The 17,777-nt window shown below is 43.7% G+C and overlaps 1 protein-coding gene across 1 annotated transcript in view; it reads right to left on the bottom strand.

Annotated features, from left to right (window-relative positions):
• abhd17c (abhydrolase domain containing 17C, depalmitoylase) overlaps positions 1-15,107 on the bottom strand; it is a 150,523-nt gene extending 135,416 nt beyond the window's left edge. The window contains exons 1-2 of the mRNA XM_060941114.1: positions 14,996-15,107; positions 14,271-14,770 (exon numbers count right to left, since the gene is read on the bottom strand). Coding sequence (XP_060797097.1) covers positions 14,271-14,755 — 485 coding nt within the window. The 5' untranslated portion in view covers positions 14,756-14,770; positions 14,996-15,107. The remainder of the gene's footprint in view (positions 1-14,270; positions 14,771-14,995) is intronic.
• Positions 15,108-17,777: the final 2,670 nt, after the last annotated feature.

The raw sequence follows: 17,777 nt of genomic DNA, 5'->3' as shown, positions 1-17,777 counted from the left end.
ATTACTTTTTTCTGGAACCGAACCAGCAACTTCTCTCTTTTTTTTTTTTTCAAAGGAATATTCACAGCTGTCAAAGTATACTAGGTGACCCATTTTAGCAAATAAGCATGAAGAACAAGAATGTTCTGTGAGGTGAGTGAAGGTAAATCAGGAACATGATGTACTGCATAACGAAGAGGAACTGTTGTGCTGGAATGATCTGCCGAATACCCGACCACATGGAGAGTTTTCTCGCTATAGGCAACCCAAATCGGTGTGCACGTTACGTGTTAGTCAACATTATCATGACAGCAGAGCGCTCGAGTTCAGTCAGTCCATTCAGCTTCGTAATAGCGCTTTTTTACCTATATAACCGATTAGTAAAGGACGTTAATAATTTATGTACATTTGGTCATTCGATTTTGCTGTCAGTAACAAATCAATAGGCCATTTTGGCTTTTATCATCAGCAATCATTTTAAAAGCAAAGGTTTCTTTTCCTTCTTCGGATGTTAGAAAAATGACATTGTAAGTGAATTAGAGGAAGGAATCCGTTTTTCTGAAACCTGTGGTCGTCATTGATGGATACCATCAGTACTTTACAATATTGTTAATGGTAATGCTCCAAATTATCTCTCCCATTCTTTTGAACCAACACGTAACCGCCACTCTATCAGTACAAGATCTAGTGCCATGTCCTTCCAAGTACCAGTTGTTAAGTCTCATGGTAAATCTTCATTTAGTTATTCTAGTATTTTGTTATGGAATGAATTACCTACACGATTGACTGAGCGGAGCAGATTCCAGTGTGATCCAGTGCAGCCCGTTCCACTGGCCGCCCAGCATCACTGCATCATCATCTTTGTAATTCCAAAGCGTCACAGAAACCCAAAACATCCAAATGAGCCAAACCATTTTTGTGTGATCAATCGCTCGTGCAATAGACATGTAGCTGGATGAATTCACTGAAGGCATTAAAAGTGCATATCCCAGACCAATTTCGTTTTTTTTTTTTATATGAAAGTATGTCCCTTTACACACTCCTCCAGAAGGGTAATTTTGCACAAGGCCATCTGTCTACAGCAGAAAAAAATAAAATAAAACGCGTCTGGAAAAATCCCAAGGGAGTCTGGAGCCAGATTCGTGACGTCACCTGCGGAAGCGCCAGCAGGCTGCGAGAGCTTTGCACGGTTTCAGTGCACAGCCTGTGTAGACCAAGCGCTCCCATTTCTCTCTCATTGTCCGGTCTTTTGGGAAACGATGAGTACTACTGTGAAGAATCTGAATAATCCCACTAAGATTGGTGTTGCTACACCCTCCTACGATACATCTGTTAACCATTTTAATAATTACGTGATAACGAAGAAATTTGCAGAAAACCACCAGGTCGTTTTCTCATAAACAAACCAGCGCTGACGTAGGATTCAGGGAGACGCTATTATTCTGTTATGACAAATGACAAAAACAAAGAGGTACTCTAACTCCTTTATCCCTGCAACCATTAGATTATTAAATAAGATGGTAGGTGTAGAGTACACCAGAGAGCACACCAGTGAGGACTGGTTCTACTAAGGGTTGTTTAGCACTGACAGGACAGGATGTGATGTTTGGCTGAATGTGTGTGTGTGTTGGATGCATGTCTTACTTTCTTCCTATTTATTGTATTCTTATTTCTTTACCTTTTATTTATGCTATTTATTGTTTTGTTGATTGATGGAGACTAGAACTGACAAACTAAATTGCCCATTGCTGGGACAAAAAGTTTTCTGAATCTGAATCATCCCACCAAGATTGGTGTTGCTACACCCTCCTACGATACATCTGTTAACCATTTTAATAATTATGCGATAACGTTGAAGAAATTTGAAGAAAACCACCAGGTCGTTTTCTCAAACAAACCAGCGCTGACGTAGGATTCAGAGGGAGGCGTCCTGCACGCGACGTCACGAAAATCAATGTTTTCCGGGAAATCCAAACGCCAAGTTTTTTCAGAGGCGGACCAATTCGCCTCAAATGGCTTGATTTCAACTGAATTTTTCTGGTATTGGACAAGGTAAAAGAATTGCGGAAAATGGGACAGATATTTGACCAAAGTTTAATATAAAATAGGAGAATTACATTGATCTTGCTCCTGAATTGACCATGGATATGCACTTTAACATGCTCCGAATAATACAAGGTTTTCCCCGACTGTTGTACATTTAATGCAGGTCTAAATGCAACCATTCATAACCCTGTATTATTTACCAATTATTACAGACACAAAAAGTAAAGTAAGGCCTAAAGGGGCTCCTCAATGGCTCTTTGGATAGTCAATGGTTCTAGCTTTATAAAAGTTTCTACTGAGAACCTTTTCTGAAAGGGTTCTCTTTCAGGACAAGAAAAATATGTTTAAACCAAAATTTATGCTGCCAATAATGCGTTTAATTGTAAAATAAATTAGACACTCATAACAGTTGCTCATGAATGTAATCCAACTATATGGTTAAAAAAAACAAAAAAAAATCCTACCCTGCTCAGCTGTAAGTGCCATTACTGGGAAATGAAAAGGTCTCGGAGCAACAGCAGCTCAGTAATTAAGGCTACATCCACACGACAACGAGATTTTTTTTTTTTAGCGGGTAAAAAATATCGCGTCCACATGGGCAACGGATCAGTAAAATATCAGGTTCATATGGCAACACAACGCTTGCTGAAAACGATGCAATACACATGCCACACCTCTACGTGCGCTGTAAGACGGTCCCATCGGAGACACCAGAACAATAGAAGAAGTAGGACGCATGTGCATAAACCCCTTCTACCCGGCGTGAAGCACTCACAGGAACAAGCACACAACAACAAGAAGATGGCTGCGACTACGCGAGGAAATCGTGCCTTCTGTGTGTACAAATTAGTTTTATTAGTGTGCATAGTTTTATATAACTTAATTTTCTTATTGTGTGTGAACGTTTTGAAAAGCATTTTTATATAATTTAGATAACTTTTTATATTGTGTGAACATTTTGAAAAGAAGTCTTATCCAATAAAAAAAAGAAATTCAAGAAATGGTTCAGTTACTTGTTTATTTAAAAGAATTATTTAAAATTATTTAAAAGCCATTGTTGCTGTTACGAATGATGCGCGCGAGAGCGCTGCTTGTTCTAGTCATGTGGTTGTGACGTCATCGTAAACAAATCCGTTCTACTCATCCAGACGACTTCGCAACGGCACTGTTGCCAGATTTTTCCACTCTGGAACCCGTTCTCAAAAAATATCGTTTTGGGGCACCCAAAACGCCGGTGCCGTGTGGACGCCAGGCCGAAACGATAAACAATTTTATCAGATTCACCTGAATCCGTTGCCGTGTGGACAGGGCCTAAATGGCAGACCAAGCAAAGTCACCAAGCGAGCTACCTGAAGCAGGTTAAAAATCACAGATGCTCTGCTGCATCACTCACTTCCAGAGTTCCAAACTGCCTCTGGAAACATCAGCAACAGAAATGTGCGTCAGGAGCATCATCAATTGGGTCTGCATGGCCGAGCAGCAGCACACAAGCCCAAGATCACTTGAACCAAACATCAGCTGGAGTAGTGCAAAGCACACCACCACTGGACTCTAATGCAGAGGAAACATGTTCTCTGGTATGATAAACCACATTTCACTATCTGCCATTGTCCAGGTTTGGCAAATACCTGAAGGACACTATCTACTGCACAGAACGCACAGGGCCAAGAGTAAAGTTTGATGGAGCTGGGATAATAGTTTGGGGCTGTCTTTTTAAAGGAACAGTCCACCGTACTTCCATAATGAAATATGCTCTTATCTGAATTGAGACGAGCTGCTCCGTACCTGTCCGAGCTTTGTGCGACCTCCCAGTCAGTCAGACGCGCTGTCACTCCTGTTAGCAGTGTAGCTAGGCTCAGCGTGGCCAATGGTATTTTTTGGGGCTGTAGTTAGATGCGACCAAACTTTTCCACGTTTTTCCTGTTTACATAGGTTTATATGACCAGTGATATGAAACAAGTTCAGTTACACAAATTGAAACGTAGCGATTTTCTATGCTATGGAAAGTGCGCACTATAATGACAGGCGTACTAACACCTTCTGCGTGCTTCGGCAGCGCATTGATACGGAGCTCAGATATCAATGCGCTGCCGAAGCGCGCAGAAGGTGTTAGTACGCCTGTCATTATAGTGCGGACTTTCCATAGCATAGAAAATCGCTACGTTTCAATTTGTGTAACTGAACTTGTTTCATATCACTGGGCATATAAACCTATGTAAACAGGAAAAACGCGGAAAAGTTTGGTCGCATCTAACTACAGCCCCAAAAAATACCATTGGCCATGCTGAGCCTAGCTACATTGCTAACAGGAGTGACAGCGCGTCTGACTGCGTCCGACTGACTGGGAGGTCGCGCAAAGCTCGGACAGGTACGGAGCAGCTCGTCTCAATTCAGATAAGAGCATATTTCATTATGGAAATACGGTGGACTGTTCCTTTAAGAGTTTGGACCCCCAAGTTCCAGTGAAGGGTAACAATAATGCTACAAAGCCCATATTAGACAACTGCATGCTTCCAACTTTGTTGCAACAGTTTGGCAAAGGAGTTTTCCTGCTCCGGTATGACAGAGACATAGTTTGAGAAGTTCAGCGTGAAGGAACTCCAGCAGCCTGCATAGAACCCTGACCTCAGCCGCACTGATCACCTTTACGATGAACTGGAATGCTGACTCCACACAGGCGCTCTCACTACCAGACCTCAGAAACACCAATTGAAAGGATACAAATTTCAACAGCCTCAAACAAAATTTCCATCAAAATAAGTAACTCACGGATCCCTTGGCTATGTTTACAGAGCCTATACTGAGAACCAGTATTTTAGGCTGCAAATTAGGCAGCAAGTGCAGAATAGCAAACCCAAGGAAGATTTCGTTTTTCCAGTCTGCATTTTGAACGAGACGTCCTGACATCTCGCATCACGTGACCAGAAAAACCGGTTGTTTTTTTTAATCATAACCCTACCCTGGTATATTTGTCTACTTTACCTATTTATAATTTTTAATTCGGCCTTAGCAACAGAGCCTGTCTGAGATTTCGCCAGACATCTCGCGTCACATGACCGGAAAAACCCGGATGTTTTGGGTCCGCTATTCTGCATCCCATCCCAAATTAGGAGTCCGTGTGTGTGTGTACGCGCGCATGCAATCAGACAAGTCAAATATCAATTTTGCATAGATATAAGCGGCTAATATTAACTACTGGACAGTGGTTCAAGGTTAATGACCGTGTTTTATACTTAAGTTACATTAATGATGTTTAGCAGACGCTCTTATCCAGAGTGACATACAGCATACCCAGAGTAGCCTGGGGAGCGGTGCCTTGCTCAAGGGCACTTCAGCCATTCCTGCTGGTCCAGGGAATCAAACCAGCGACCTTTTGGTCCCAAAGCTGCTTCTCTAAGCATTAGGCCATGGCTTCCCCCTACGATACTGCGATGTGTTATTCCTGTACAGTGTTCTCCACGGGCGCTTTTAAAGTGGTGCACCACCACATTATAATTCTGGCCCGCCGCCCTTCCCTTGGCGCGTGTGCAAAAAAAAAAAAAAGTATACACCAAATAAATCAAATATTTGCTTTATTATAATTTTGTAACTATCTAACATACAGAAGACCATCAAACTAATGCATACGGAGCTACCTGAAGTGGCCACACGATTGCAATAGAAAACCATCCGGCTGGCTGCATATACAGCACGTCTATCCCCGCGTTACACTACACTGCACCACATCACACTATACCAGGGGTGGGCAATTATTTTTTCCATGGGGCCACATGAGAAACAGAAAATTCTGTGGAGGGCCGGACCAAAAGGCTGAACTAAATTCTGCATAATATTAATTGTATTTCTTTATATAAAGCAGTAAATAACATTGTTTTTACAAGCTGCTAAGACTGGTAAGAGTATGGAAAAAACGAGGTTGCCTTACAAAAAATGTCATTTATTCAATCAAATTTCCCAAAACAATGGTTAACAAAATGTGAACGTTTGTACCATTTTTTTTCAGTCACATTCACCCCAAAACACAATAAAGACATCACAATATTGTCTTTCTACTCCAAATATCAAGCAAGATGCATCATATTATAATAATGATGCCCACATTTCTAGTCTAATCACCTCATTTGGTGTTTTTCAGTTTTTTATTTGTTCAGTGAGAGAAATCTCGTCTCTGTTGGTCTTTAACGAGTGCATCAAAGTCAGGTTGAATGTCTGAGGTGGAGATGCGAAGCACAGCTGACAGATGATCATCAGTCGATTCGGTGTAGGGATCAGATCTACAGATCGGCTCGGGCTCCGGCGCCTGCTGGTGACGTCACACTATGTGATTGGCTGGACCGTTTGAAGGATGACGTACAAGTTTGTGGTTGGTCTGGACAAATTACGGAAGTAGTTATCGCGGGATGAGGTTTCGTGGGATTTCATGTCATGTTCATGTCGCGCGCATTGCGTTTTTGTTGAACACAACTTCAAAATAAAAGCAATGCACATTCAGTCCATTCATGAGGTAAAATTAGAAAATACGTTTATTTTGTAATTTCTAATTAACCTTACGCGGGCCGGTCAGAATGAACCAAAGGGCTGGAAAATGCCCAGGTCTGCACTATACTGACACATATGGCCCTTTTCCACTACCCTTTTTCAGCTCACTTCAGCTCACTTCAGCCCGACACGGCTCGCGTTTCGACTACCAAAAACCAGCACGACTCAGCTCGTTTCAGCCCTGCTTAGCCCCTAAAACTCGCACCGTTTTGGAGTGGGGCTGAAGCGAGCCAAACCGTGCCGACTGAGGTTGGGGGCGTGAGCAGACACTCCCCTGTGCACTGATTGGTGAGGAGGAGTGTCCTCACATGCCCACACACGCCCCGCGAGCGCGCTGGGATCTGTAAACACCGCAAACCCGGAAGAAGAATAATTATGAATTACGAGAATTTCTGAAGCCTTATGCGCCTCCTCGCCTCATCTATACGCTCTTGCCAGTATCTGTCCGCGTTGTCGGTGACAACAAGCCACAGCACTGAGACCAGCAACACTAACGACTCCATGTCCTCCATGTTTATTGTTTACTATTCGGGTCGTGAGACTACCGCTTAAAAGCTCACTGAATCAGTGACAGACAGAGCATCGTGGACGAGTTCGCGGAGCGCAAGGCTCGTCGTATGCCCTTCAAATAATGCGCGCAGTAGGCTATTGATGTTTTATTATGAGCCATGTACAGTATGTCGCCTAATGTTTTTTTTTTGTTTCTGAGTTACATGTTCGTTTGAAGGACTTAATGTACAAAATAACATAGTTGCACCCCGTAGTGTTGAAATTGGTAAACACAGTGCATTCAGTGAGGTTTGCACCGCCCTCCTTTTATTTCTGACTCTTCCTGTCACCGTTGCAACCTCTGAGCGCTCATTCGTATGCCCTTCAAATAATGTGCGCAGTATAGGCTATTGATGTTTTATTATGAGCCATGTACAGTATCCTAATGTTTTTTGTTTCTGAGTTACATGTTCGTTTGAAGGACTTGATGTACTAAATAACATAGTTGCACCCGGTAGTGTTGAAATTGGTAAACACCGCAGTTGCGGACATTTTGTAGCCTAAAATGATGTTATGATAAGCTTTAATAAAGGGCCCGGTCATTTGCCCCGCCCCCGGCCCGGCTCTGACTTGTTCCGCCACTGTCACTGATGTCACTGTTTGCGCTGCTTAACGGCATCACATGACGTCCACCCACTTTCGCTAACTCCACCCAATGTGTCCACCCACTTCCAGCCAGCACGGTTCAGCGCGGTTGTAGTCGAAATGCAACTCCAACAGCCCCGCTCAGCCCGACTCAGCTCGACTCGGCACGGCACGGCTCAGCCGCGTTTGTAGTGGAAAAGCGGCAATAGTAACGCTGGAAGCTACAAGCTGCAGCTAGCCAGCAGTTAAATAACTTTGTGAGTGTTTGTAGCGTTATTGTGCAACGGCTACGCTTATCTATCGTCTTTATTGCAACTGTGTATGGTCAGAAATCATATAAACAGCACGCACACACAAGTTAAGTTCAGGTCTTTTATTTTACATATCCGACTGTGTAGGCAAGAGCTGCATTTTCCCGTTGCTTCCCTGTGGTTGTTTAGTGCAGGACTTCCGGGTTCCTGGGTCAAAGGACCCAAACTAGAGAGGCTGGGGTGGCTTTGTAGTGCCAGTCTTGGGCACGCGCACCAGCTTGTGCATGGATTGTAGTGGTTTCACCCGATTAACATTAATTGTGTGCATTGTAAAAAAAAATGTATGCATTTATTGTAAGAAAGCACAACTTTATTCATGACACACTTGTGAAATTCCTCTCTGCATTTAACCCATCTGAAGCAGTGAACACACACATGCCCACACACACATACCCAGAGCAGTGGGCAGCCATGCTAACAGCGCCCGCAGGAGCAGTTGGGAGTTAGGTGCCTTGCTCAAGGGCATCCCATATTAACCTAACCGCATGTCTTTGGGGGAAACTGGAGCACCCGGAGAGAACAAGCAAACTCCATACAGAAAGGCCCGTGCTGGCCACTGGGCTCGAACCCAGAACCTTCTTGCTGTGAGGTAGGGTATTAGGCAGAAAAAGAAATTTACCAGTCAAAAATAATATTTTATATAATCCTGATAAGCGCCGCAGGTGCGAAGACGAGCGCCGCAGGCGCGAAGTCCCTCTAGGGGGGTCTGGGGGCATGCCCCCCCAGAAAATTTTTGAAATTTAGACTTCATTTCCTGCATTCTAGGACATTTTCAGGGTGAAATGGCGTGTAATTTTTGATCAGAAATATTGCATATTTTTACTTTGTATTTTTTTCAGTTTCACTCCTGAATGTATCAGATGTATGTATGGTGTTTGATTTGGTAACAAAAGTGAAAAGAAAATAAACAACAATGAATTGTATATAATCTTTTGATCTAGTTACAGTATTTAATAAAAAAAAAAACCAACAGTATTCTATTTTACCATACCCCAATGAAACCCCCTTGTTAATCAATGTATCACACATACCTTTTCTGTCTTTTTGTGGAAAAACGAATCAGTTTTTGTCACATTCAATTTGGGGCGTTTGTTGGGATTCATCTTGATCCAGAAGAGTGAGTCAGCAAAAAAAAATGCGGTTCTCCCGCCAAGAAAGAGGAAACTACAACGCAGGGTGTTTGGCAATTTTCGACCAATCAGAATTCGCGATTTATTCAGTCCGCATGTTACAAGATTCAGTGCGGGCCAAAATGGCGGAAACGATGAAATATTCTGATTTTTCATTTCAAGTTTTCAGTATTTTTCGTATTAAACTGTGTTTCTTACGATTTGTAAATGATGGCGGAACCACACACGGACTGGCCATCGGGAGTAGCGGGAGTTTTCCCAGTGGGCCGGTGGTTCAGCGTGGGCCGGCGGAGAAAAAAAAAAACAAAAAAAACAGTTGCGCGCTGGCCTTTAATATGATAAGCAATGTTAACAGTTTGTTAAAGAAACTGTTAACATTGCTTATCATATTAAAGGCCAGCGCGCAACTGTAATAAGCAATGTTAACAGTTTGTTAAAGAAACTGTTAACATTGCTTATCATATTAAAGGCCAGCGCGCAACTGTAATAAGCAATGTTAACAGTTTGTTAAAGAAACTGTTAACATTGCTTATCATATTAAAGGCCAGCGCGCAACTGTTTTTTTTTTTTTTTCTCCGCCGGCCCACGCTGAACCACCAGCCCACCGGGAAAACTCCCGCTACTCCCGATGGCCAGTCCGTGTGTGGGCGGAACATAACTGGATTTATCGGATGACATGTGGGAGTATTCATGTGCGAAAATTTTCGGCATTATCGTCCGTTTCAGTATCCGTCTGTGTGTATACTTGCCCGTTGAAATCGGCAATTGCCCGTCAAATTTACGGGTGGACGGGTCTCTGCCTAATACCTTACTGTGAGGTGACCATGCTAACCACTTACACCATGGAAGTTCGTTTATTTTTCACACAGAGCAAAAAAATATAATTAATTCAGGAATGCACATCAGTCTCAAGTGAAATGTCAAATGAGTTGACAAAGATATGTCCAATAAGAAAGTGTTAATTTTTTGTAAAATGATTTTGCATTTCCTATCCATTTATTGGCCGGTTTCACTGTCAAAAAAGCTCAAAGCGCGTCAGCTTCAGGGGGACTTCGTCCTGCTAACCCCCTACAAGGGCTCCGCTCCTGGACCCCGTTGGGGGCCTAGGCAGTCCCCAAACCCTTTTTATTTTTGAAAAGTAGAGAACACTGCTGTACATTGGGAAGCCATGGCTTAAAGGGCACATCTTGGGTAAATTCAGAAGCAAGATCAATGTAATTCTTCTATTTTATATTAAACTTTGGTCAAATATCTGTCACATTTCACGCAATTTTTTTTACCTTGCGCAATACCAGAAAAATTCAGTTGAAATCAAGCCATTTGAGGTGAATTGGTCCGCCTCTGAAAAAACTTGCCATTTGGATTTCCCGGCAAACGTTGATTTTTGTGACATCGCATGCGGGACGCCTCCTTCTGAATCCTACGTCAGCGCTGGTTTGTTTATGAGAAAACGACCTGGTGGTTTTCTGCAAATTTCTTCAACGTTATCGCGTAATTATTAAAATGGTTAACAGATGTATCGTAGGAGGGTGTAGCAACTTTGTAATCTTGATGGGATTAGTACTCATCGTTTTCCAAAAGACCGGACAATGGGAGCGCTTGGTCTCCACAGGCTGTGCACTGAAACTGTGCAAGCTCTCGCAGCCTGCTAGCGCTTCCGCAGGTAACGTCCCGAATCTGGCTCCAGACTCCCTTGGGATTTTTCCAGATGCCTTTTGTTATTTTATTTTTTTCTGCTGTAGACAGATGGACTTGTGCAAAATTACCCTGCTGGATGAGTGTGTAAAGGGACATACTTTCATATTAAAAAAAAAAAGGAAATTGGTCCAGGATACACTACCGCTCAAAAGTTTGGGGTCACTTTGAAATGTCCTTATTTTTGAAAGAAAAGCACTGTTCTTTTCAATGAAGATGACTTTAAACTAATCAGAAATCCACTCTATACATTGCTAATGTGGTAAATGACTATTCTAGCTGCAAATGTCTGGTTTTTGGTGCAATATCTCCATAGGTGTATAGAGGCCCATTTCCAGCAACTCTCACTCCAGTGTTCTAATGGTACAATGTGTTTGCTCATTGCCTCAGAAGGCTAATGGATGATTAGAAAACCCTTGTACAATCATGTTAGCACAGCTGAAAACAGTTGAGCTCTTTAGAGAAGCTATGGACCCATCCCACGTGACGTCACGACAAATGCGGCCGCCATTTTGGACATGAACTACCAGTAGTCTACCACAGCCAACAACGAGGAACGACGGCGAAGCATCGAAAGGAATATAGCCATCAAAGAAAGTTTTTACTTTCAGCAAGACTTCCATCATGCCATTATATTGTTGTGCACCTGGATGTAGTAACCATCAACACACAAGGCAAGATTTATCATTTTATCGGATCCCGACAGATGCTGACCGACGGAGAAGATGGATGGTCTCTAAAATATTGGCAAAATGATGTTTATTGACATAGCAATCGTGTGTAACGGGAGGCATTTGCATATCTGAAGTGTTGTGTTTACATCAAAGATAAAATAAACCGATATGACAACGACTGCTGCTGCCAGGTTGGGGACACAAACTAGTAGAAAGGAAGTGTGCCAACAGTGCCAACACACTTCCTTTGTGGTCAATTCTGCTTTAAGGTAAGATGCATTTAATTATTCGTCTGCTGTGGGTTTGGAATCGGTAGCCTGACCGATTCATTCATGTTTGTGGTGCCATTTGTTTGTTGACGCGTGTTGAAATGGAAGATTGGTTGTTGACATGATTTCCAGTGATGCTTTGGTGCTGCTGTGGATCAGATGTGTTGAGTAGCCTGACTGTTTTTTTTTTTCTTCTTGCGTGTGGTATCATTGTTGACGCGAGGTTGTTTTTTGAACATGCCAATGCGGACATGATCTCCCCTGATGAGTTATGACTTCAGACGCGATGCATGTGTGGAGTCCGCGTGATATGTGCGTAAGATAGGCTTCTCATGTGTTTGGAGATCCGCGCTCTGAGACAAGCGCAAGCACCCCCCCACCCAAGGGAAAAAAAAGGGACCCCCTGAAAATATCGGCATAGTTCGAACACTGGGTTGGAGAAAGTAATGGCAAATAGTGAGTGCACAAACCATAGAAGGTAAACTGTACACAGCGCCAGGGCAGTGTGATGGTATGTCTACTTTTAGATTGTGTTAGGCCAAGTTTACATTAGACCGTATCTGTCTCGTTTTCTTCGCGGATGCACTGTCCGTTTACATTAAACCGCCTGGAAACGCCGGGAAACAGGAATCCGCCAGGGTCCACGTATTCAATCCAGTTCATGTCTGGTCCGGTGCTGTGTAAACATTGAGGATACGCTGTGCTGAGCTCTAGCTGGCGTCGTCATTGGACAACGTCACTGTGACATCCACCTTCCTGATTCGCTGGCGTTGGTCATGTGATGCGACTAGGGATGTCCCGATCAGGTTTTTTTGCCCTCCGATCCGATACCTATCATTTGATTTTGAGTATCTGCCGATACCGAGTCCCGATCCGATACTTCTTATAATCCATAAAAAATAATAAAGACGAGGAAAGAAACGGATCCAGGATGTTCCTCATTTTTTTTAATTTAACACCTTATTTTAACATCCAACAACTCCGTTAGCAAACAGAGCACTTACGTGAGGTAGTTTGAACAATAAATAACAAATTAAAAACATAACCTTAAAATACCTGGCAGGAATGTAAACAAATAAAAATAATAATAATAAAACTGCCACAGTGCCAGTAATTTGCTTTTAAGAATGCATCTCACAGTGGTATACAGTAATTTCAATTAAGGAAATGAACGTTTTTCTTGATGAAAACAAGCATTTCTACCCTTTCAGGTTTGAGCCTGTTTTTGTCATCCAACACGTTTGCAACAGCACTAAAAACTCGCTGTATTGTGTCGGGTGTTTGTTTTTCAGGTGCCGTATCAGGTTTGTTGTATTAAATGCGGCCCTTTCCTGTCCACCCCTTGATATTCCAACTTTACATATTTCACAGTTTGCTATGGCAATGTTGTCATCAACTTTGAAATACTGCCACACCGCAGACATGCTTTGCTTTCCGCTTCGAACTGCTTCCGTGTTCAACTTCGCCGGCAACAGGCAGCCAATAACCAATAGCGTCTCCGCTACAAAGTGATGTCATGCCGCACGCGTTGATGTTGCTGTGTTGAGACAAGAGGTCTGGTCTCACTCTGTGCCAACGCATAGCTATTGATGTGTTAAAAATGAGAATATATTATATAGATATATATCCGATCCCTGATCGGGAGGTAATGCCCGATTCCGATCGAGTCTGAAACCACGTGATCGGGCCCGATTTCCGATCACGTGATCGGATCGGGACATCCCTAGATGCGACTGCTGAAAAACGGCGCGGACTTCTGCCTTGTATCACCTTTCATTAAAAAGAGTATAAAAGTATGAAAATACTGCAAATACTGATGCAAATACTGCCCATTGTGTAGTTATGATTGTCTTTAGGCTTGCCATCCTTCCACTTGCAAGTGGTAAGTGATATGCGCTGGGATCTCACACACAGCGGCTCAGTCCCGAATCACTGCTTGTGCACTTCACTCGCGCGCTGTGTGAGCTGCGCAGGGCCGGAGTGCGCACCCTCCAGAGGGCACTCGCTGTTCAGGGCGGAGTGATTTGGAGCGCAGGATGCCTGCGGAGCCGAGCGTATCCGTGTATTGGTGTTGCTGTGTGCACGCGAATCGTTTTAAAAACGTTAATCTGATGATCCGCTGATACGGTCTAATGTAAACCCAACCCGAGTTTCTGGAGCATCACATTTGTGGGGTCGATTAAATGCTCAAAATGGCCAGAAAAATATGTCTTGACTATATTTTCTATTCATTTTACAACTTATGGTGGGAAATAAAAGTGTGACTTTTCATGGAAAACACAAAATTGTCTGGGTGACCCCAAACTTTTGAACGGTAGTGTATGCACTTTAATGGTTAGAGAAGCAGCTTTGGGACCAAAAGGTCACTGGTTTGAGTCCCTGGACCAGCAGGAATGACTGAAGTGCCCTTGAGCAAGACACCCAAGTGTGATGCAATCCACTGATGACCCCTAAATGAGCTTGGCCGGTAAGTGATGCTGTGGTTGTACTCACTTTGTCCTGAGCACCTGCCAGGCCGCCTCGATGTCAGCGTACAGGTTCTTCTCGGACGGTTTCCCGGTGCTCACCCCGTAGCCGGAGTAGTCGTAGGAGAAAACGTTGCAGTTGATGCGCGAGCCGAGGCCGATGTAGAAGCTGCACATCTGGCCGAGATCCACGGCGTTGCCGTGCGAGAACAGCAGCGTGTAGCGGCTCGCGGGCGCGCAGCGGACAAACATACAGAGCACGCGGTTCCCGCGGCTCGTGCGCGTACCGAACACTTCCACGGCGTCCAGCTCGCGCTGCGAGTACTGCCAATCCGCGCGCTCGCTCAGGTGCAGGCTGCACGCGCCCTCCGCGTCCGTGTGCACCGAGTAGGTCGGCTCCGGGGGCAGGAAGGCCAGCTTAGCGGCGATGCGGCTCGGGCAGGGCGGGCAGCAGAACAACCAGCACAGCTCGCCCAGGGAGAAGCCGTTCATCCTCGGGCCTTGCTCAGGCATTGATACGCTGGATAACTAGCGTTAAATCACAATGCACACAAGAAAGAAAGAAAATAAACCTCAGCCGTGCAGCGACTAATTCAGTGAACTAACTAATACTGTATCTACACTCAACTGCTAGCAAACAAGCTAATAAGCTCGCTAGCACAGAGTTAGCCAGTTAGATATCACTTTTGCGTTCTTGATAACTCAAACCGTCCGCTAACAACAACCGTTTAACATCTTCATCTGCTCGCTTACCGCAAATACGCCGTTTCTAACTGAAGCCGCCAACCGTTTAAATAAAACAATCCAATCCGAGTGTAAGTTAGCTTAGCCATGTACAATGAAAGCAGCCATTTCTCTTGCTACACTTAGGCCAAATGTAAGACTTCCGGTAGAACCGGAAATCCTGTCCGGGCGGAAAGCAATGACGTCGCGATTCCGTGCCAGAGTGAAAAATAGAAGTGTATTATTATTATTATTATTATGTTTTTAAAAGAAAGAAGGCTCAGAGTTTTTAAATAATTTATTTTGTATTAATCCAGGCATTACTGCACACCGTCGCTGTCTGTTCAAAATGTGACAATTTAGGTCAAATTGGGTTCTCTATGCTGATTGGTCAATTTTGACCTCGTGCTTCCGTTTATGCTAATTAGAATAGTGTAGTGGTTAACACTGTCGCCTCACAGCAAGAAGGTTCTGGGTTCGAGCCCCGGGGCCGGCGAGGGCCTTTCTGTGCGGAGTTTGCATGTTCTCCCCGTGTCCGCGTGGGTTTCCTCCGGGTGCTCCGGTTTCCCCCACAGTCCAAAGACATGCAGGTTAGGTTAACTGGTGACTCTAAATTGACCGTAGGTGTGAATGTGAGTGTGAATGGTTGTCTGTGTCAGCCCTGTGATGACCTGGCGACTTGTCCAGGGTGTACCCCGCCTCAGGGGCGGACTTACCATTAGGCAAACCAAGGCGGTTGCCTAGGGCCCCCAAAATTTGGGGGCCCCTAACAGTCAGCCCCGTCACGGTAAACACCAAACAATATATATGTAATTTTAATTTGTCTCTGATATTAAGTAGTCAACGATATAAATGGAAAAACACACCAAAATAGCATCAGAATATTGAATTCATGTGTATATAGTACACGGAGTGCAGAATTATTAGGCAAGTTGTATTTTTGAGGATTAGTTTTATTATTGAACAACAACTATGTTCTCAATCAAACAAAAAGACTCATAAATATCAAAGCTGAATATGTATGGAAGTTAGAGTGGGGTGTTTTTAGTTTTGGCCATTTTAGGAGAATATGTATGTGTTCAGGTAACTTTCACTGTGCAGAATTATTAGGCAACTTAATAAAAACCAAATATGTAGCCATTTCACTTATTTATTTTCACCAGGTACACTGATATGACAACTCCAGATTTGCAAATAAACATATCTGACATTCAAACACAAAACAAAAACAAATCAGTGACCAATATAGCCACCCTTCTTCATGAGGACACTCAAAAGCCTTCCATCCATAGATTCTGTCAATTTCTTTATCTGTTCACGACCAACATTGTGTGCAGCAGCAACCACGGCCTCCCAGACGCTGTTCGGAGAGGTGTACTGTTTTCCCTCTTTGTAGACCTCACGTTTTATAATGGACCACAGGTTCTCTATGGGGTTTAGGTCAGGTGAACAAGGGGGCCATGTCATTATTTTTTTCACCTTTCAGACCTTTACTGGCTAGCCACGCAGTGGAGTATTTGGACGCATGAGATGGAGCGTTATCCTGCATGAAAATCATGTTCTTCTTGAAAGATGCTGACTTTTTCCTATACCACTGCTTGAAGAAGGTTTCTTCCAGGAACTGGCAGTAGGTCTGGGAGTTGAGTTTGAGTCCATCCTCAACTCGAAAAGGTCCAACAAGCTCGTCTTTGATGATACCAGCCCATAGCAGTACTCCACCTCCACCTTGCTGGCGTCTGAGTCAGAGTGGAGCTCTGTGCCCATTACTGATCCAGCCACAGGCCCATCCATCTGGCCCATCAAGAGTCACTCTCATCTCATCAGACCACAGCACCTTAGAAAAATCAGTCTTGAGATATTTCTTGGCCCAGTCTTGACGTTTTATCTTGTGTGCCTTACTCAGTGGTGGTCGTTTTTCAGCCTTCCTTACCTTGGCCATGTCCCTCAGTATTGCACACCTTGTACTCTTTGACACTCCAGGAATGTTGCAACTCTGGAATATGGCAGAACTGGATGCTAATGGCTGCTTGTTAGCTTCACGCTTGATTTTCCGCAGATCATGTGCAGTTATTTTGCGCCTTTTTTTTCCCCGCACGCTTCTTTCGACCCTGTTGACTATTTGCAATGAAACGCTTGATTGTTCGGTGATCACGTTTCAACATCTTCACAATTTCAAGAGTGCTGCATCCGTCTGCAAGACATCTCACAATTTTAGACTTTTCAAAGTCTATCAGATCTCTCTTCTGACCCATTTTGCCAGAGGAAAAGAGGTTGCCTAATAATTATGCACACCTGATATAGGGTGTTGATGTCATTAGACCACACCCCCTCTCATTACACAGATGCACAGCACCTGATATACTTAATTGGTAGTAGGCTTTCAAGCCTAAACAGCTTGGAGTGGGACAACATGCATTAAAAGGATGTTGTGGTCAAAATACTCACTTGCCTAATAATTCTGCACTCAGTGTATTTGTCCCAGCACACACACCCTGGTTGTTTTACATTGGACTAGTCCATGATCTGAAGACGTAGACAGGTGCGCGACGGAAATTCAAACCAAAGCAGAGGGAACTGTAAACAAGATGAAGCGCAGTTATGAGAGTGGTTGCGCTAAACGAAAAAAAAAAGGGCACAAAGCAAAAAGAATGCAGCTGCACTTCTGAAACTAACTACATTTTTCAAATCGCCTGAGTCTGCTACAGCCTCAACCTCCGCTGTTGACTCTGTTGAGGAATGAGTTGTTTTGTTATAATGCTGTGTTTATTGTAGTTTGGGTTCCATACCTCTGCACACCACCTTTCTATGAAGA

This window comes from Neoarius graeffei, chromosome 15 (assembly GCF_027579695.1).
Source record: "Neoarius graeffei isolate fNeoGra1 chromosome 15, fNeoGra1.pri, whole genome shotgun sequence".
In the NCBI taxonomy this organism is placed as follows: Eukaryota; Metazoa; Chordata; class Actinopteri; order Siluriformes; family Ariidae; genus Neoarius; species Neoarius graeffei.
This window is presented reverse-complemented; position numbering and strand designations above follow the sequence as displayed.